The 21678-nt window shown below is 31.3% G+C and overlaps 1 protein-coding gene across 4 annotated transcripts; it reads right to left on the reverse strand.

Annotated features, from left to right (window-relative positions):
• Positions 1-11655: 11655 nt before the first annotated feature.
• Positions 11656-20666, reverse strand: LOC130809491 (uncharacterized). 4 transcript variants are annotated; one of them, XM_057675288.1, is made up of 10 exons: positions 20447-20604; positions 20269-20350; positions 20117-20195; positions 19419-19503; positions 18071-18182; positions 17294-17382; positions 17153-17217; positions 16966-17044; positions 13414-13557; positions 11656-12662 (listed from the first exon to the last, which is right to left on the reverse strand). In XM_057675288.1, exons 1-10 carry the CDS (start codon positions 20519-20521, stop codon positions 12660-12662), a joined length of 813 nt encoding a protein of 270 aa, XP_057531271.1. In that variant the 5' UTR covers positions 20522-20604; the 3' UTR covers positions 11656-12659. The 4 variants fall into 4 exon arrangements, with proteins under 4 accessions (XP_057531271.1, XP_057531272.1, XP_057531269.1 ...); XM_057675289.1 differs by having other exon boundaries at positions 11659-12662; positions 18071-18179; positions 20447-20666; XM_057675286.1 differs by lacking the exon at positions 11656-12662 and adding an exon at positions 15552-15831 and having other exon boundaries at positions 13422-13557; positions 20447-20612.
• Positions 20667-21678: the final 1012 nt, after the last annotated feature.

Below are 21678 nucleotides of genomic sequence, written 5' to 3' on the forward strand. Positions count from 1 at the left end.
TGAAAAAACTTAAAATGCACAAATAATTTGAAACGGAGGGAGTACAATTTTCATTAATTATGACTTATAAAATTGATATTAAATTATTTTTATGGGTTTTATTACTTGGTAGAGAAAATCAAATAGGTGATAAACACAAAAGCAATGACATAGATAAGCTTAAAAAGGATAGAAAATAAAGCTTACCAAAAGTAAAGAAGAGAGCAAGGAAGAGGAGGGTAGCAATTTTCTTCATGTTGGGAGACATAAATGTGGTTAGTTAACTTGGATTATATGTGTTATTGTTTGAGCTATAAATAGAAATTCAAAGAGAAGACTATACTAGAAATGTAATGGATGGGTAGTGATATTTGAGCAATTGGGTTTAATTAAACAAAACAAAAGGAGCTTTTGGGTGGTCAATCACTATTGGAGAGACTAACTTTGTGCGCTGTCAAGGAATTTTTCATTCTAATCTTCTCCTTAATTAATACTCTCTCCGATCCCATTTCGTTTTTACACTCTATCTAACTATGTATGATTAAAAATTATAAAAAATAATATTAATAAAATGTATATTAGAACAATCTAACAAGATTTCACATGACTATATTTTAATATTTAAATTAAAAATAAAATACAAATTAAAAGTGATCGATAAATAGTATAAAAAAATAGAATGAGACAATTGGAGATTAGTTAATAAGGTTCACAAATTACAATTATTGTGCCATTTATGCGGCTAAGCGACTCATAGTGGACTCAGACTATCATAAAGATAAAGACGGACCTTTGTGTTTATTATGATCATTATTGTAAGTGCTTTCATTTGATGTCCTAGTCATCGCATGTTTTTCTCCCTTCATTCGAGAATCACTTCGCCTTTTATCTTTAGGGATGCTATGAATGTGCTTATGAGAATCTCTTGAATAAATAAAAATAAATATACTATTTATGTAGATAATCATAGTTTGGTTTATGGTGGTTTAAGGTTTTATTATAAAGGTTTGATTCTTACAATCCCCTTATTTATATGGGGTTTTTCGACCTTAACGTTAACAAAAGAAAAAAAGTTTAAATATAATTAATATATATACGTTGAATTGAAAATTGAAGAGAACAATTCAAATTAGTTAATATTAATTTATTGATTGTTCATGCTTAAGTGGTTAATAAAAGTGTTGATGGCTAATAGTTGATAAGGAGTATTAATTTTGATGATGACTAATTAATGACTTTGTGAGTCGTTAGTTGACATGAGTCTTAAAGTTAACAAATTATCTTTAAAGACGAAGGTATTAGTTGAATACTACTAATTTTAGTTTTAATCATGTACTATAAGGTCATATATATAAGTATCGAGATAAAATTACCAAATAACATAAGATGCACTAGGGGTGTTCTATGGATTAGATAAGGGTCAGACCGGTCTTAAATAAATATGGGCCGTGTTGGATAAGGCGATTTAAACTTAATATGGGCTTAAAATGGGCTAGGCTTTAAAAGTCTGGCCCGGCGCAACTCGGCCCATTTTTAAAACTAAAAATTATTTTAATCTCCATTTATTAATTTATAATAATTAAACTATCATTTACAGTAATTAAATTGAACAAATATCAATAATTCCTATTGACATTGTTATTTATAACTTAATAAAATTAAGCCAACTAAAAAGGTCTTACAACTGAAGTAAAATTTAAACTGAGACATGACTATAATAAAAAATAATTTTCTAGGTGAATCTCACTCCACGATCCCTACGCGATCAATAACTTGCAAAAATAATAATGCAAGAAAGGAAAGGGAAAAACTCCAAAATCAGGAAATTTGAGTAATTTCAACTCTTTCCCATAAAATAATTAAGTATGAAAATAGTTTAAGAAAATAATACGTAGTTGAGTTAAGAATCAATTTGTGTAAACAATATAATATCACGTTAGTTCTCGTCAACCAGCTAACTAATTTGAAATTTCTTAATGACAAATACATATTCAATTAGTAAATCGAGGGAACGAGAACACCAGTAGGTCGAGGCTTTACCCTTATACCTAATTCATCAAGAGGTCATCACCCCAAATAATTCAAGTCCAGCAGAGTAGTCTCAGATAACTTTAGTGTACACACCCCTCCTATTTGGATCACAACAAATAGAAGGAAGAACCAAAATAGTATCAAGTATCAGAAATATAAACCTACCGGTAGCTATACTAACCAAACTGGATAACCTATTCATCACCCTTATACTTGGATCACAACAAATATCAGAGCTTCATTTCTCTCATGTTTCACTTAAAGTGATTTAATATATTTAAATAACTAGCCGTAAATACATAATCATATAATCAAGCATGCATTACATATTTCATTTTATGATCACAAATTTTTCCACTAAATATATATTTTAAGAATATCTAATTGAAATCTCATTTTTTAAAATATTATTTTTACATTTAATGGTGGCAGCAGAAATTAATATCATAAATATTTTTCTTTCAAATTTAACGGCTTTAAATTTGTTATTAAATAATAATTCAAATTTCATCAAAATAATATTATAAATTAAACCTTTAACAAAAATAGTAGTAGATTTAATATAATTTAAGTAATAAGTATATAAAGTATAATATAAACAAAATCATGCATCTCATTTAAATACATTAATAATCACTTAGCACATAATTTTAGCGAGTTAATCCTAATTGGATGGATATGAGAATTACCTTATCAAACGAGTCTAGAACATTAACCTACGCTCTTAATAACCTTCGTCTACAAATCTAATATCTAAAGTATAATTGTTATTTATAATTGTAGACAACAAAATAGCAAGAAATTGCAAAATGCTGTAAAGGAGAAGAAAAATTAATAATAGTTGTAAATAAAAAAGAATGGTTAATGAGAGAAAAGGAGTTAGAAGAAAAAGAAAAATAAACTGATAATGGTGAAAAGAAATTAAAAAATAACATCATCAATTTATATGGGTGGAAATTGTTGGATAAGGAAAAGTTGAGGGAAGAGTGGGATGACAGGAGAAAGTGGGAGTAGGAGGTTAGGAAAACTTACATGTAACTTACAGGGTTTTAACAATTTAATTTTTTTTAGTTGTATTTTATTTACGTGTAACTTATTGGATTTTAACAATTAAATTTTTTTTAGTTTCAAAACAAAAAAATAAAATTATAATTCAATTTTATTCGAAAATCTTAATTTTTGATATTAAATATATTGATTATTTAATTAATTAATTTATTTATTATTATTATTATTATTATTATTATTATTATTATTTATTTTTTAATTAAAACCGTGTAACTATTTTAGATATTACATTAGGGTTGAGTATGTAACTTTTAATGTGCATGAATCTTATTTGAGGGGGAAAAACCTTTTATTGGAAAAAGTGATAGGACGAGTAAACTTTTGGGCCTAATAAATACTAGTGTCTATGTACCAATGAATACAAAAGCTAGTAGAGGTTATAACTACTTCATCATCTTCACTGATAACTTAAGTAAATATGGTTATAATTACTTTATGAAAAACATGTCATAATCATTTGAAATGTTCAAAGAATTCCAATAGGAAGTAGAGTACCAACTTGGTAAGACAATTAAAGCATTACGATCTTTATCATTATGTTGAATATTTGAGCCAATCATTCATTAGTTATTTGAAAAGTTATGGAATTCTTTCACAATGGGCTCATCATGAAACACCTCAATTGAATGGTGTGTTTTAAAGGAGAAATATAACTTTAATAGATACGGTTCGACCTATGATAAGTCTTGTTGACTTTCTAATGTCCTTCTGGAGATATGCTCTCAAAAAACCTATTTTTACACTAAATTGGGCTCCATCTAAGGTAGTAGAAAAGACTTCATATAAGTTACGGAGAGTAAATGTTCCTAGCTTATCTTTTCAATGTATTTGAGGTTGTAACTTGTGAGGCATATGTAAAACGTTTAAAATTAGATAAACTCTTACCTAAAGTCGACAAATGTTTTATTGTAGATTATTTTAAAGAAACAAAGGACTATTATTTCTAAAATTATCATGAGAACAAAGTGTTTGATGCTGATGATAGTATTTCACGAAAATGATTTCTTTTCCTAAAAGGAAAGTGGGAGTTATATGAGAACCATAACAAATGGATATAGATCACTCCATGTTAGAAGTAGAAATACTTATGCAAATGCCTATAGTTGAGGAAGTGTAGCCAATGCATGATAGATTTTACTTGCATGACCCTGTGCTAGAGGAAGTGATTCCAACACCATCTCCTACTGCTCCACTCGTACCTAGTTCATGCAAAAATTCTCAAATTATTGAGAAGGATATTTCTTCTTTTGGTGCCCTACGCAGGTTGAGTCGACTTAATAACTAATTAAAAGGATTTATTGATTTCTTGTTGACTAAAATTTTTGAAATAATGAATCCAGAACATGATGAACCAACTAGCTACAAAAGTGCCTTGGCGGTTCAAGACTCTGAAAAATGTCTTGGATCCATGAAGTCTGAAATGGAATTCATATTTAAAAATCAAGTATGGGACTTGGTCGATATGCTTTATGAGGTAACACCTAATGTTTGCAAATGGGTTTTCAAATTGAACACAAACAAGGATGAAAACATTAGTGTTTTTAATGTAAGGTTGGTAGCAAAAGGTTACAAACAAGTTCATGGTATAGAATATAATGAAATCTTTTTACAAGTATTGATGCTTTGATCCATTTGGTCATAGTTAGCAATTGTTGCATCTATGATTAAGAAAATTGGTAGATGGATGTCAAAAGAACTTTCTTGAATGGACTCTTAAAAGAGGATGTGTACATGAAGGTTATGCAAGCTTTAAAATTCCTTTTAAGGACTAAAGTAAGCACCTCGGAGCTTGAATCTAATTTGATGAAGTAATTAAATATTATTGTTTTCACAAATATAAAGATGAAGCTTGTGTTCACAAAAATTTTAGTGGAGTGGCATTGTTTTTTTGGTTATATATGTAGATGACGTATTACTCATAAGAAACGATATTCACATGCTTGACTTGGTTAAGAAATGGCTAAAAGAGTTATTTCTCGACAAAGACCTTAGTGAAGCTAAGTACATATTGAGGATCAAGATATATATAGGTAAGCCTAAACAATCAATTGGACTAAGTCAAGGACTTATATTGAGAAGGTCCTTACTTGGTTCAACATGTAAATTGAAATTGAGGATTCCTCCCCATGCAACATATTTTATCACTTAGCATGAAATAATGTTCTTTAGACTATGATGAGATTAAGCAGATGATTATTATACCTTATGTTTCATTGATAGGGTCTATTAGATATGCCAAAAATTTTGTACTCGCACAAATATCTTATACTTTGAGTATATGTAGAATATTCCAATCAAATACAAGTGATGCACAATGGAAGGTAGCTAATAATATCTTATAGTACTTGAGAAGAACTAATGGTCATTATTTAGTGTATAGAGTGGAAAGTGAAGTAACTCTTGAGACTATTGATAAAGAAATTATTATTAAGCTAGTAGTAGTCCCCTTTGTTACAAACGGCATAGGCTTCCTTTGAAGCCCAATCATGTGCGCAAAAGTTTCATATATTTTTATGAGATTATTGAAAGGAAAGATGTGAAGGTTTGCAAAACTCATGCGAATGACAATATTTTTAATTTGTTAACTAAACCAATGCCTCAACCTAAGCATGTGAGTCATACTAGGGTTTGAGATCTACGAATATATGAAAGTGGTTTTAAATGTGTACTATTTTAGAATTTAGTCATATATTTAAAGACACTTGAATGTATTTGTTTATGTTTATCGTTGGAGTATAGTTCTTATTTAACAATGGTTTAGTGTTAGATAATTGTTCAAAGTATTTCACAACATTCAATAGGTTTGTCAAATACGTGATTTAATGAATGAAATCCTATTAAGTGAACAAAGTTACTTAAAATACTATTTATCCCTAGTTTGAATCAATAAATTGGACTAAACGATTTATTTATGGACTAATTTGTAAGTTGTCTAATAGCGCAATTTAATGGAAAATAGAGACACAAAGATTCTTAGTCATTTACATAGATATGTAATAGTGATACATATTAGATAGACTTTTCTGATGTTTTTCAAAAATTATTTGAAGAATTTCATTGTTGCAATTAGTGGATTCCTTTGATTATGAGTATGACACTATTCTCATTTAGTGATTAGTATGCCTTTGACATTCTCAAATATTATATCGTAAAAGGAAGCAGTAAAGGAAATGCTTAGGGTTGCTAAAAATTAAGTAGGAGTTTTGGTTATAAAAGATTGGATAGTAGGATTGGTGTCTTTGGCCTCTTGGAAGAGTAAGAACTAAAATGCATGATCGTGCTCAAATGGATTAAAGTATAAATCATTTGTTTTGACAGTTAGATTTCAGGCAATAAATTTGAACATTTTTATGGATGACATAAGTTTTCATTATTCTTTTAAATTTGACATTAAGTGATATGGGAACTTTGTGGTTGACAAGTAGGATATAGAAGGAATTAGATTTCCTTTAATGAAGTGTGAACACTATATATAAATAGGACAATTTATGAAGATAAAATGTATTTGTTTATTATAAATGATCATAACATTTTACTTAAACCAACTCTGATTTGTTTAATAATTCGATTAGTTTACTACTAAATATAATCAGATCTTATGATGTTACACATATAAGTATTGATAAGATAAAAGTTTCCCACATAATATAAGATGCTTACTGATATTATAGTGTTAGTTTATTGCATTGTTTGATTACAAGCATAGTTTTTAATAGATTACTAAAACATATATTATATATGTTAGTTGGAACATAGATTGTACATATAAAGATACATTTATCTTCATTATATCATATGGAACAAAGTAAAGCATATGAAGAGATATGACTTTGGTGTATATATAATGCACTTGTACATCTAATCATTTGATGATTTACATTAACCATAGCAAAAAACAATTAAGTAACTGTTAAGTTTACAGATTTTTCCTCGGCATGACATCATACTTGTCTGCTTATGTTTTCGGTAACATTAATAGCAAAAAACAATTAAGTAACTGTTAAGTTTATTTTAAGTTTATTTTTTCAAAAACTTCTCTTTAAACCAATCATCCTCACTCGTTAAACTTCTCTTACATGAACTCTTCTTCCCTTTCATGTAACCTTAAATTTCACAAAGGCGTCATCAAACCAATCTTCCCCACACCCTCTTTTTCTACTATTGAGGTAATCTTTGATAAATCTAAGTTTTTTCGAAGTAATATATGGCGACAAATTAGGGTTTATTAAGTTAATGGCCATTATTTAGACCTTTGAATTTGTTTTATTTACTAGTTTATGGTTGAAACTAGGGCTTAATTGTAGTATGATTAATGTTTGCATGCTATTTGATTTTGATTGTGTCTTTTATTTACTTGTTTATTGCGAAAATTAGGGATCTATTGCTTTTAATTGTGTCATTGATTTGATTTGCAGAATCAAATAATATGTGGTGTTAAGTTTTACCTGGTAGTGTCATGATATTGACTTTAGTGTAGATGATACGGATAAGGTTACTTTGTTAGAGCTGATAATGGATTGGGAAGATGAGTATCTTAGAATTGGTAAAATCATGCTTGAATTTTCCTTCATTTGCATATGTTTAGAAAACAAATAAATTAAACTGAATTGTGAACAAGACTTGATGAAAATGTTTGAGAGCATACTTGAAAAATATATGATTTACATTTGGGTTAGGACACTTGATTAAGAAAGTAGTTTGATGAAATTAATTAGAAGTCGTGGGGCTTTACAACCATAAGCATCACAGACCCCTATCCCAGAAATCCATGTTCCTTTGTCCCCTGTAACACTTAATACCATTCTTGAGCAGTCCTCGGTTTATGATGATAGATATAGATACACCTGTTGTTTAAACGCCCAATTAATCATGTCATCAAAGTGGATTCCACCCATGCATCCAAACTCCCCCTTACCCCCCCCCCCCCTCCCCCCCCCCCCCCCCCCCCCCCCCCAATAAAGAGAAATTAGAAAAAAAGGAATTGAAAAGAGGAAATAAACCACTTGATAACACTATTGATCTACATGTGTTTGATGATTCACCCATTCAAACAAGTCGATCGATCCCCAAAACATTCTACATTCAAGCCAAGATCCCATAAGGTTCTGCAGTGAATGGTACACTTGTAAGATGTACCAGCAAGCTTATGCAAAAACTATTAGATCCATTCTAGACACTAAACATTGGCCTGATATGGAGTTTCCCATGATTAAGCCTTCAATCATAAAGAGATATGTTGGAAGACCTTTTAAATAGAAAGAAAGATGCAGATGAAGAAAGAAAGGGAAGAGTTTTAAGATTGTGAATTGTGGTAGATGTGAGGAGTTTGGGCATAATGTGAAGACTTGCACGGGTGGGTTGACAGCTAAACAAAAGAAGGGTAACAGTACTTCAACAAAGGCATCATCTTGACAAGCTGCTTGAACCATTCAGTCTGATATTTAATCACTACTGTTAAACTTAGAACTATGTTATGCTTATTATTTGGAACTTATAGTGAACTTATGCCTTATGTAACTAATACACACCTTTTTATGACTACAATCAAATCTTATGAATGAAAATAGATATTTGCAGTTATGACATACTGTTAGAATGAAGATGCATATTCATATCAATTTATAAATGTAAACAATGAGTACATTATGTTTATTTTTCAAAGAAATCCAAAAAGGGCTCACATCACATTGCATAGCTTTAATCATATATCAAATCTGATATTTTTAATTTGAGTAACTAATTAAACTTACTATTTCACAACAACAACTTAATTTCCTAATCATAGTGCAAATAGAAGTAAACATACAATTCCCAAAATCTTTACTACAACTTTGAGTAGCTTCACATGATTTTTTAAAACCTCCACTTCACGCGCAAAATGACATCCACTTCACATGACCTTAATGGGTTGGCATCTGAATTGGAAACTCTAATTCTGTCAAGTACTCTTCATGATTATTACAGCATTTAAGTGTGTGGATGTCTTCAATCTCCACATCAGTAGCTATGAATAGACTGCAAATTGTAACTCTTTGCATGGTTAAGATGAGGACCAACAATGGTGAATTTTCAATTTGGAGATGAAGAAGTTTATGTTGATACATTGACTTGCTTTAAATTTAGAGCCTCCCTCCCACCCTTAGTAGGGATAAAAAGGTAATTCCAATAGACATAATGGAAATCTATATCTTACACCTAAACACAGAGGAGGTTTGTTATTTCGAAATGGCACATTGAATTAGGAAAGAGTTAGGATTTGATGATATGGGCAGAAATCAAGGATGATAAAAGCATCCCAGTCTTCTTAGAAAGTCTTGAAATTGATGGTTGGTACCATCTATATGTTGTTTATGAAGGTGATGGCAAAGGTGAAGATCCCAAGACAACCACTAAGAATAAAGCCAAAATAAAAATGGAAAATGATGAAGTGGCAGATGCCATGAAAAGTAATGATGATGTGTGCAGGTTAGGAAATAAGATGGATATGGATGAGGGTGATGTGGTAAATAAGGTTGGGATGATGTGGAAAGTACAAGTGCACATGTGAAAAAAGGACCACCACTAAAGGACAAGGATGTAAATTACCCTTAAATCCAAACCCTAAATCTAAAAGACACCCTTAGGTAGTCCTATTCTAGAAAAATAACCCTCCAAAACCCCTTTTCACAGTGGAGAAGTCAAAGAAAGGAAGGCCTAAGAAGGGGTCCATTTTATCATCATCAACAACACCAAATGCAGCTAGCAACCAGCCCCAACGATCTATCCCAACACTTGCCACTAAAACTCCCGCTACTCTAACAATCCTTACTTCCACCCCTAAAACTTTAGCAATTCCAAAAATGCCTATACCACTTCACCAGCAAGCATGTCCATTAATGACCTCACCATCAGAAGGAAGAAGAGAGAAGTTATGTGCTGTTGGGAGCAAAAAAAAAAGGGAACAAAGATGTTCGTTATACCAAGAGTTGTTTCAATCCAAACTTCATCAAGTTCTCATCATCAATCCAAAACATCACATAATGTAGTAGATCAAAACATCACATAATGTAGTAGATCAAAGTAGTAAATTTAGATAATTGTGCTTGTTAATCAAGCTTTAAGTTGTAATCAATTGTAGAACATTATGTGTAGTAGACATAGTTTAATGTTTGTAAGAACTTAATGTTACTATTTGCAGGCTTGAACATTTGTAAGAACTTACTTTTGTATGTAATTTGCATTGTGGTTGGCATAATGTAATGTTTCTATTTGCATTGTAGTTCACTACCCACAGTACACAATTCATTTTATTCTAGTTGCACTATTTAACAAAACAAACAATTTGTAGCATTCATAATGTTTCTATATTGCACTAAACACAAACTGACATTAATTACCCTTCATGTTGCTATATTGCACAACACCAACAATTTGCATCATTCAAGTAGCTATAATGCACAGAAAACAATTGAACAGAACAACACTACGTTATTACCATTAATTGCATTCATGCATGTAGACATTTGCTCATAGCTTGGTCAATAAGAAATTACTATTATAATCCCAACAAAACACAAATAAAAGAAACCTAATACATAGCCCTTAACATCTAAGCCTACAAGTCCATTATTTTTTTCCCCGCTTTCTCTCATTGCTCATTTTCTTCTTCAGCTCCTCCAATTCTACAATGGAGTGTTCCTTTTCATGTTCCAAGAAAGAAACTTTTGAATTGAACATCTTAACTTTAATTGACAATTGCCTCTTCTTCTCAACAAGGGTGTTTGTTACCTCCCGTTGCCAATCCATCATTTCAAGTTCATCCAGCCAAATAAACTTCTTGCAGCCCCTCCAATTGATATTGGGGTCATAGAACTTGTAGGTCTTAAACCTCCTTTCAGGATTCTACTTGGTCTGCAAAGTTTTCTTTGCAATGGAACACCACAATCATACCAATCAACCTTGGACATTCCAGTTATAAGAACGAGAGGTAGGAGTATTAGAAAGAAAAGAACAGAAAGATATGCAATGAATTGGCCTGACAGTTTTTATAAGAAAAAATTTTGGGGAAAAGAGGAAATTGGAGGTAAAATGAAAAAGGCCGAAGGGAAGGGTATATTTATGTCTTATAAAGTAGTTTTTGGAAAAAAAATAGAATATGTAATTTTTTGTAAAAGGTGGTATAAAATAGGTAGTTTTTGTAGTGTAAACTAAGTGATAGTTGCATACATTAACTTGTATGATCCAAATCATAATAACGTTTACAAAATCATTTATATTTTTAATTTTTTTATTATTTACATGCAATTAGAGAGACTTCTTTTAGATTCTCAATTAATTATTGTTATTAGTTATTTTAATGCTAAATTGAATAATTAACGGTTCTCACTAACCACAATAATAATTAACAAAATAAGTAGTCTAACAAATTATTTCAAAATAAATTAACACAAATTACATGAAAATAAAGAGTAATTAAGTTTTAGAAAATGTAAGATTTTTTTTTTCAGATAAATAAAGCAGTAGGTGCAATTAAATAAAGCATATAATAACATAAAAATGACTCTTAAAAAAATGACTAATCTTTAGGGAGGTAAATGAAAAAAAAATTGTGTAAAATAATATCAGGAAGAAAAAGAAGATAGAAATTTGGAATGCAACTGGATTACCCAAAATTGTGAATCCTTTTAAAATTAGAGTTGAATTTTATTAGAAAGCAAGTATGCCTAGAAATAACAGGCAGAAAATTGCAATAATCAAATTAATACTTCAATACTTTACATATTACTCCTGAATTTGCTATACTATTCTTTCTTGATTGGCTCCTGCTTTTACTATATTTTATATTAATCTTTATAACCTCACATTTTCTGTTATATCTCATCCACATCAACTTTTCTCCTCATTTCATCCACAAACTCTATTTTTCTTTTTATTTCATCTCCATATTTTTTATGGTATAATCTCCCATGAATAACTAATCAATATAATTTTAAAAAGAAACAAAAACCTCCTTATACTCGCATCATTTGTATTTTCACATCACCCAATGCACGTTTTCAATCATTAATATTCTATCTAATTATGTAGATTAAAAAATTATAAAAACTAAAAATTAATAAACTTTCAATCAAAATAATTGAAACAAAATCTCATATAACTATGTTTTAACTTATAGATTACCGATAATAAGCTAGGTAATCTGGTTGATAAATAGTACCAAAGTCAAACATGAGTACAACTTAAAAAAACAGAGAAAGTACAGTATGCAAAATTTGTTGGTAAAGGAGGATTAGGCAATGGACAGTCACAGAAAATGCCACTTTACAAAGACACCAATTAAAAGAGAAACGAACCAAAGAATCAAAATCAAATCAAGTGAAACAGAGATATCTTAACTTTCCACTTATATATTGTTTTCTCTGCTCATAGTTTTTGCAGGTACACCATTTGAGCCAAAACTCAGTGGCTTTTTGGAAGTAGTGCTGCTTCCAATTTTGATCTTATCTAGGTTTACCACTTCTCTTGCTCCCTATTTGTTCACATATTTCTCAGGTGCAAAAGGAGCCCACTAATGAAGCTGTCAGGTGCCACATTTCCTTCCTTCACTGTTGAAAACAAACTATTTTAGAAACAATGTGTAACTGTTGCAATTGCATTTTGTACGGTTCAGAGGATCCTAACAGAATTAAGTATTGTCGAGTTTTTGTATGGAAATCCAATACTCTCTGTGATTATAATCGAATCCATCAAGTCTTCGTAAAAGTTCAGATTAGACAACATAAAACTAGACATGATCCTAATTGTGATAGAGTGTAATTGAACAGGACCCTAATCTTCACAGGCCTTGCACTATGAATGATGAACTTGATGTGGGCGTCATGTCACTGTTTCCCATAGGCTGAACGAATTCCACTACTCTAGAAAAAACACTTTGACATTCCAAACATGGTTGATTTTCTTTAAACTTGCTAGAGACTAGACACTCGTGTGAAGGCGATTATCTATGCTAGAAAAAACTACATTTTCCGATCCAAAAGATTGGAAAGGTTTTTGAGCCTGCAGGAAAACAAAGGACAATGCTATGCCAGGGCTACCACTCATAATGGAGCCCCTAGAATATTCTTAAGGAAGCTTTTAAAACCACAATTTAAGAAGTTGTTTTTGAGGATTCAAGAACTTCTGATTACTTTATATGGAAACTATATGCATCTAAAATGTTGACACTTTTCCTCTAGGCATATTTAAGCTTTTCTTTTAAAATATTAAGAAGGAACATAACATATCATAAAAATTCTCAAGGGCCAAAAACAGAAGTTAACTAGCAGAAACATTCAACAAAACTGGAATAATAATCACCTCCACAGCCACTTTCTTGCTTGAATTCTTGCGCTTTTTGCGTTTCTTTTGTTTCTCCATAAGCCTTGACCGGTCTTTGACATTCCTCTCCCACTCCTTTTTGTGCCTCTGGTAAAGCATCATTGCAGCACGAGCATCTTCAATCTGAGAGACCACAGATAAAAGCAGCATGCAACACAAGTTAGTTGATGTTACTTCACAGCCTACGAGTAAGATAAGTTAAAATCAATAATATATCCAGGTAGTTGCTGAAATACCGTAATTAGTTTGAGTAAAAAATCAATAACAAAGATCAGCAAAAAATTCACCATAACAATATGAATGGCCCACCTGCTCAATGTAGTATAAATGATTAATCTTAAACTTTAGTTTTATTTATTTACTTGCTAAATCATCACTACCACCACATAGTATCAATCCTGCTTGTGTGGAAACTCGGCAATTCCCATATGAAAAGTTCCATGGGATGTTTGGTTTTGTGAGTAAAAACATTATCAGAAAAAAATAGTAATCCCCGTTAAGAAAATTTTCTTCCACTGTTCCCATTCTCAATATCTTTATTTTCACTTGATTTACTACTTTCCCATCAAACTAAATAATCAAACATTAATCTTTAATTGCATTTTCCATTGAAAAATATTATCATGAAAAGCTATTATTTTCCTATTAAAGCAAACATCTCCCAAATGAATAAACCACTCAAACAACTTTGATCAGATGAATCTGAATAATCCAGTGTTTGAGGAAATAAAGATCAGTACTGGTTCAATCATCTGAAATTGTATGAATAAGGGATGTAGCTAGTCATCTAACAAAATTTCCATCGAAATATCAAACCAAAAATACTTATTCCCCTTTACCCCAAAACAGATTCACAAAATTTCTAGAGAAGGCCAGGGAGAGCAAGATTGACCCTGCCTAGACTTACGTAATTCAGCAAAAAATACCAAACACGACACTACTAAAACAGTATTTCAACCAGAAACCGCCTATGAGCAATTTGGTATTCACAAAGAACCTCTTAAAGGTTTCGGTGACAACTATTTTGAGTTTTTTTTTTCGTTAAAAATAATTGTTGAATTATAGACCCTATAATTTACTCCATCCGGCTCCAAGAGATTGCAACACTCATCAATCACACAAGTATTAGGAAAAGGACAGCGGCCACTATATTGTGTGGATAAATTAATAGTGGGAGAAAATAAGAGAAGATATGTGGATAAGAATTAAAAAAAAAGTATTGACACTTCCTAAAATAAAAATGTTGCAAAGTTAAAGGACTAACGAAAATAAAAATTGCGGCAAATTCATACAGACAAGGGGAATCTTTAGTCAGAATACACAGAAATCTCTGATCCTATTAAATTATTTGAGGGAGGAAAAAGCCTTGCTGCCAGTATTTGATAAAAATACCATGTCAACACTATCAATGATTGAATTATGTTCTTAACTTTCAAAAAATCTCATTTCAGATGTCTCAGGTTTACATTTCAGATGTTTTATCAAGAAGCTGTTGCTGAGTGTTGCATTTAGGCTGCTACTGTTCTGTTGCATTTGCTCATGTTCTATTTGTTGTGAGTATAATTATGCGATATTTCATGTTTGTTCAATTAAGTCTTTTTCTGGTTTCATTGAATATTTATGCAATTTTTGTGGTTTTTATTTATTTTTGTGTTGTTCATGGAACTTTTTGGTCTTCTATTGAGCACAAATTGGAGGAAGTTGTATTGATATGAAATAAAGACTACAATCTGTTTGATTAGTGGTATTAAATAGTGATAATAGAAATGATTTATAGTGTAAAATTTCATCAAAAGTTCATGTCATTTTTATGGTAATGAAACTTTGATCATAAAAAAGCTTTTCTGTATACAAATTTTCATTACCACCTTTCAATGATTATGCATTGGAATGAAATTTACGAAGAAAATGAGATGATTGAAGTTGAACAAGCATGACTATCAAGGTAGCCAGAGATTTTTCAACCAAAATTACATTAGTTTTTATTCCTATTACCACCATTTAATGTCACCTATCAAACGAGCCGTTAGTGTTATAGCACAATAAATGTTAATGATTTGACATCTTTGGCTTATGAAATGTTGGTGCACTTAGCTGCTTTGGGTGCGGATTCTTACTGCTTTCTATATTTTTTATTGTTGTGTCAGTTGCTTCTATAATGGCATGTGTGAGGCTGCTGCTTCTAATATCATAGGATGTGTGTTCTGCTTTTGGATCTGCTATTTCTACACTCATCTGTTTTGGCATTGCTTTTGGTGCTGATTCCTTCCGCTTACCCACTGTCTGATGACTGATTTCTGGACAATGGTACTGATTCCCATTACCTGCCTGCATACTGTCTAACTCCTGCTGCCTGCCTACTGTCTGATTCCTGTTATGTTCCAATGGTGCTGATTTCTGCACAACATATATCCATGTTGCTGCATGGGCTTGAAGATGTGATGTTGCTGGGCGACTAGAGTAAGATGCTGTTGGAGGGAATCTTTGTTGTTGATCAGCCTTTTTTAGAATTTAGGAATACTTTTTACTGTTTTAGGTTAAGGATTAGGGTTTTTTTGTTTTTACAATTGATTGTGTAGTAGTTTTTTTCCTTCTGTGCATTTAATTAGATTTTATGGTTGGTTCGTCGTCGTAATCAGCCATCTCATTGGTCAAGCAGTGCAATAAATGCAAGGATCTAATGCTTAATTAGCTTCGAATTTATAGTTTACATGTATATGTGCATTGTATATTCTCTTTTCTTGCAGCTAGTTTCCCGTAAGGTACATGTGCACTGCTATGACTTAGATAATTTTTCTACTTCAAACTCATTTGCACCTCCATTCTGGTTAGGGTTGGTGTAGGAGGGACAAAACAGTTTATTATAAAGGTTCCTTGTAGTGACCGATGCTACTGATGTTGTAGCCGATGTTCCCCTATTGTTTTGTGCTATTGTTGTCAGTATTTCTCCTATTGTTGTCGGTATTGTTGTTGTCTGTATTGCTCCGGTTGCGTGTTGTGCTATGAGTCAATTGACATGGGGTCTAGTTGCGTACTAGTTGCTACTAGCGTATAAACATTACTAATTCAATATTGTGTTTAGACATTGTTGGTGTGCTTTCATTAGTGAATAATGAGTTCCATAATATATATATATATATATATATATATATATATATATATATATATATATATATATATATAACATTTTGATCATATAAAAACCAATTAAAGTGGTGAAAACCGAAAAAATATGTACAAAAAAGCTTAAATGGTGTACATATTTCGGTGGCAATTTTTTGTAAATAATTAAACGTTTTCTAAAAGGTGTACATACATGTTTAAAAGAGGTACATATTCGGATGGCATTTCTGTAAATAATATGAACTTTTTCCTTCACAAAAATATGTACGCTCTATAAGATAGTATGTACACCTTTTGCTACAATAAATAAATAAATAAATAAATAAATATATATATATATATATATATATATATATATATATATATATATATATATTATAGTTTGATGGGTCATGTCAAAATACTCACAGGACAATGCTCTCCATTCTGAATCTGCACACCAAGAAACTCAACAGCAAGATGTCGAAGTGCCTTTCTACGACTTTCTCTATCCAATCAAGAAATGATAATTTTAATTTAGCCCTATTTGAGAAGAAAAGTAATGAAAGAAAAGCCATGAAAAAGGGTAAGAGTCATTCAGCAACATGCCCCATACTTCAAAAACGGTTGGTATTCTGAAGTGTCACGCAAATCTTTCTTTGGATGACTTAGCAAGAGTGCCTATTAAGAAAAAGATTGATAATTTAAAAGTAAGAGCTAGAAGAATGAAACCATTCTTGCAATTATATATACCAACCTTGAGGTCATTGTGCAGAGCATGACCAACAAGAATCCTTCCTTTGATCAGTTCGGCCACCTTTTGCTGAACTGTTGGAAAATTTTTTGCTGCAAGACAATATATAAGAAAAATGAAATCATATTACGAGAAACACTAAAAAAATAAGAAGAAAAAGAAAAGGCAATACATAAGACTCAAGCATTTAACTCAAGTGTAAAAGATAGTGCATTTATTTTTCATCATACATCAAGATGCATGCAGACATACATGAAGGTTTCGAATTATTACAATCAAAGTGAAGAGCAGGTTATTATACAAACATGTATGCAATTAGACATAAATAAGACCTAACTCACAAAAACCAAATTGAAAAATTAAGATTGACAATCCAAAAACAAAATTGCACAATTATTTAGACCAAATCTATTTTATCACATTTATCTTTCCCGTGTAGTTACGTCTCTTTATCTCTCTCGAGCCGGGGGACTTCTTTGGCCGCGCTCTCCGTTATAGGTATGAGTTGCCGCCGTTCTTCCCTCCCCAGACCCTGTCTATAGTTTTTCTATGAGTGGGATACACTGGGTAGGATGATGATGATATCTAAGTCATCAACTAATAATTACATGAATTATGACATCTTTGTCACGACTAGTTAATACATGAACAATGTAATGGTCATCTATAAGAGCCAAAAAAACCTGCTACAGCTAAAATAGAAGCCGTAAGACACGAAAATTAAAGTTTCATGTTATAATTAAAGCGCTGCATGTCTGCAACACATAAAGAGCTGCATACCTTTCCTCAAATCACGGGGTCGTATTCCACTAATTTGTGTCCGAAAGTCAACAACACGATCAACAGGCCGGACAAATTCATCATATATCACATTTCCCCACTTATTGACCTGCTATAAACTGAATAACATTAAATCAATAACAAGGAATTCTAACAAGAGGGAAAAATTTGAACAAAAGAAAACCCTGTTATTGAAGACAAGGAGGCTTGCACTTAATTTTGAGTAACAGAAGTCAGGCATTTCAAATACATGAATAAATGATTGATTAAAAAACTTAAAAACTTAACCAGTACTATAACAAGTTCAAATAATCTTCAAACATTTCAAATCAGGCAGAGTAAGACAAAAGATGGTTTTGTATTATAAAAACTATTGCTCATGTAAAGGTCAATTTTAACAATTAACTATATAGGTTATAAATATTATGGTAATAGGAGTAGGGTAATTGGTTTTATATAAAAATAAGAAAACAAGAAAATTCTATTGCACCAAAGTTGCCTTACCTTCAAATGTCAAATACCATTAAGCTAGTTCCACATTAAATGAAGCAAAATAAATACTTACTCTAGTTTTTTTTGTTTGATCCACTTCATTTTATTCACCACGTTTTTTCTTCATTGCCTCACATTAGTCACTAACATAACCAGTATTTTTAGCTCTAGTCTCACTATGCACTCATATGTTTATTAAATTAAAATTTTCACTCTGATACTCTCTCTGTCTCTCTCATACACTACAATAATAAGAATAAATTTTCTCCTTATTATCCCTCAAAACATAAACAAATATGTCTCGGGTGTTCGTATCAAACAAAGTGGTAAGCTATAAACAAGAAAAAGAGCCACGAAATTCGAATGCAAAAAATCAAAAGCATAGACATAGGGTTAAGCTAGGTTACTCGTAGAGTGTGTGTCCAGGTATGGTACATATCAAGTGTTGGACATGTCAAAGCTGCCAACTTTATACACTGAGACACTGTCAAAATAGGATAAAACGGTCAGGACACGACATTTGCAAAACATGTTCCTTTATGAACTCTTTACATACAAGCACTTGTGTATATAATTTTAGCTTAACGTGTTTCCTAATTTTATCAAATTTCTACCACATAACCTTTTTGAGCACATATGACATGATTTTTCTTCATATTTGCACTTTTTAATCTTAGCATATGTTTTCAAGATGATTGAGGTGTCGGTTTGACAACTAAAGTGTCTATATCCTTGTGAGATTGTCAAGTGACTCAAACACATATATAAGGGAAGATGAAGACACGAAGTAATGAAAGCACTAAAACTAAGCATGCTGAAAGCAATTTAAAAATGAGAATCAAGAATATAACGGTACCAACGTCACTCGTCCAAGGGCACTTTTATTTCCCTGAGGACTCACACCAACCATCTCGCAATCCATGCCTACCTCATCTGTCACACTGAAGAAAGACAATCAATATGATTATAAACCTATTCATAAGCCTTCTGTATAACGTGCTTTATAGCTGACATAGTTGCTTACCATCGTAGATGGTTGAAGATTAGGTTTTTGTATTCCATTAGCGCGTGGGATGACTATCCATTCTAGATGGTTTGTTTCCCCCTCTAAATGGTTTGTAAAAACACGTCCTTTAGGGCTTGGGGGGGAATCTATCCTAGATGCTTGATAGAGTGTCTCCCTATGTATGAGTTTCATTTTTTGTAATAATATTCGTCTTTTGTCCAATAAGGTCGTCTTGAATTTTATTGAATGTAACTGCTGATTTGATTTTTGCTTTTAGCTGATTACAACTTATTTTTACCAATTGAAATTGAGTTATTTCTCTCACTGTAACTGATTTTTGTTCATAAACTATAACTAAGTTTTACCGATTAAAACTCATTTTTACACTAAAATAAATTTTTTCATCGATTAAAACTTATGTTTACCCATTAGTTTTTAAGGTGAACTCTAACTTGTTTGAATAAAATTGACATGCAGTAATAATGAGTGTATATATTAGTTTTGAAATGGTTAAGCTAAAAGGAATTGAGTGCGTTTAAAAGAAATACCTAAAGTCAGAGGAAGTAGGTGCAAGAATATTAGGTTGAGAATCATTGGATGCCGAGTCAGGGCATCGTTTGCGTTTTCCTGCAAATGGAAGTAGAAATTAAGCAAACCATACAGTAAACAAACTACGCGTGAGAAAATTGTAGAAAGTGACCTAAAACTGTAAGTGAAGAACTTCCATCAGATTGCAGTGAATTTCCTTGAAGCTTGGGTTTCGAATTCTGGATGTTCAATTTCTATGGAAGACAAGACAATGAAAAAAAATTAAAATCTGGAATCAAAATTGCAAAAGAAAATAAAAGGAAATGAAAAGAGGAAGAAAGATTAAATACCTGTTGAAGCTGAGCCCAATTCGGATTCAAATTCAAATTTTTAGGGTTCTTCTTCATTATTACCTCATTCACCATTTTTCTGCTCGCTGATTTAAAATTTACGGGAAGTGTACCAAAAGCCCAAAGCTAAGCGACAATTACAAACCTATTGTGTTTGACTAGAGCAGCCGGGTAAAATTATATATGGCACTAAGAATTTGGTAGTTAATGACTATGGTCTATGGTTATGAAATGTTGATAGTGGATCCATAATGGTCTATGGTTATGAAATATTAATTTTTTCTATTACATGAAAAAGTTTAAATGGAATTATATATAAAATTAAATTTGTAAAGAATTATAATTATATAAAGCGCATATAACATGGATATGGAGTATATGTGACGCGGATTTAACCGTTTAAGGTCCATGTACACCTATTGAGCATACTTAGTTGGTCATAGTGGGTAGGGATGAGTTTTATGCTTACTTAAGTCAGGAGGCATGAATATAAAAATATACCCGCGCATGGATATTGGTGGGAGTAAAAATTTTTTGGTGGCTATGGGTTGGAAGGGCATATTGCACGTGCCCACCTATTTTACCATTTGACAAAATATTAATTGTTAATGGTCAGTTGGTTGCGAATTGAAGTTAAGTTAAGTTTGACTATGTAATTTGAATAATTCATAAGGTCAACTTAGATTACTATAATATAATTTGATTTTGATTTAGTGAATTTCAATATATTAGTTTTATTTAAAGAAACCTTTTTAGATATAAGAATCTAAATAAATGTTTATGTATAATATCCATTTAGGTTATACCACCTTAATCAAGTCTTGTTAAATTGGAGAGTAAGTGTCATATTTCAGAAAAGATTTTGAGTTTGATTCTCACCTAAATCTCTTTCTTCCCTCAGCATATATTGTATTAAAAAAAATATATGAAACAAAATTTATCAAATTAGTTCATTTTGGACCAAGTTTGATATGTTATATACTATTACTATTAAACTTAGGGGCTGTTTGGTATGGTTTTTGATGCTCAGGTAATGGATTCAAGTAACAAAATCCCTTACTAGTTGTTTGTTTTAAATCTTGAATAACAAATACAATTACTTGAGGGTAATGGTTACATGTGTTTTGTTACCTCTACAAAAGTTACGGAAACAATTAATTTTCTCCCTCAAACAACCAATCATACCAAAATAACTAACTGTTAGAAATTATAAGGTGGTTTATAAGGTGGAG

The sequence above is a fragment of the Amaranthus tricolor genome, chromosome 3 (assembly GCF_026212465.1).
Source record: "Amaranthus tricolor cultivar Red isolate AtriRed21 chromosome 3, ASM2621246v1, whole genome shotgun sequence".
Taxonomy (NCBI): Eukaryota; Viridiplantae; Streptophyta; class Magnoliopsida; order Caryophyllales; family Amaranthaceae; genus Amaranthus; species Amaranthus tricolor.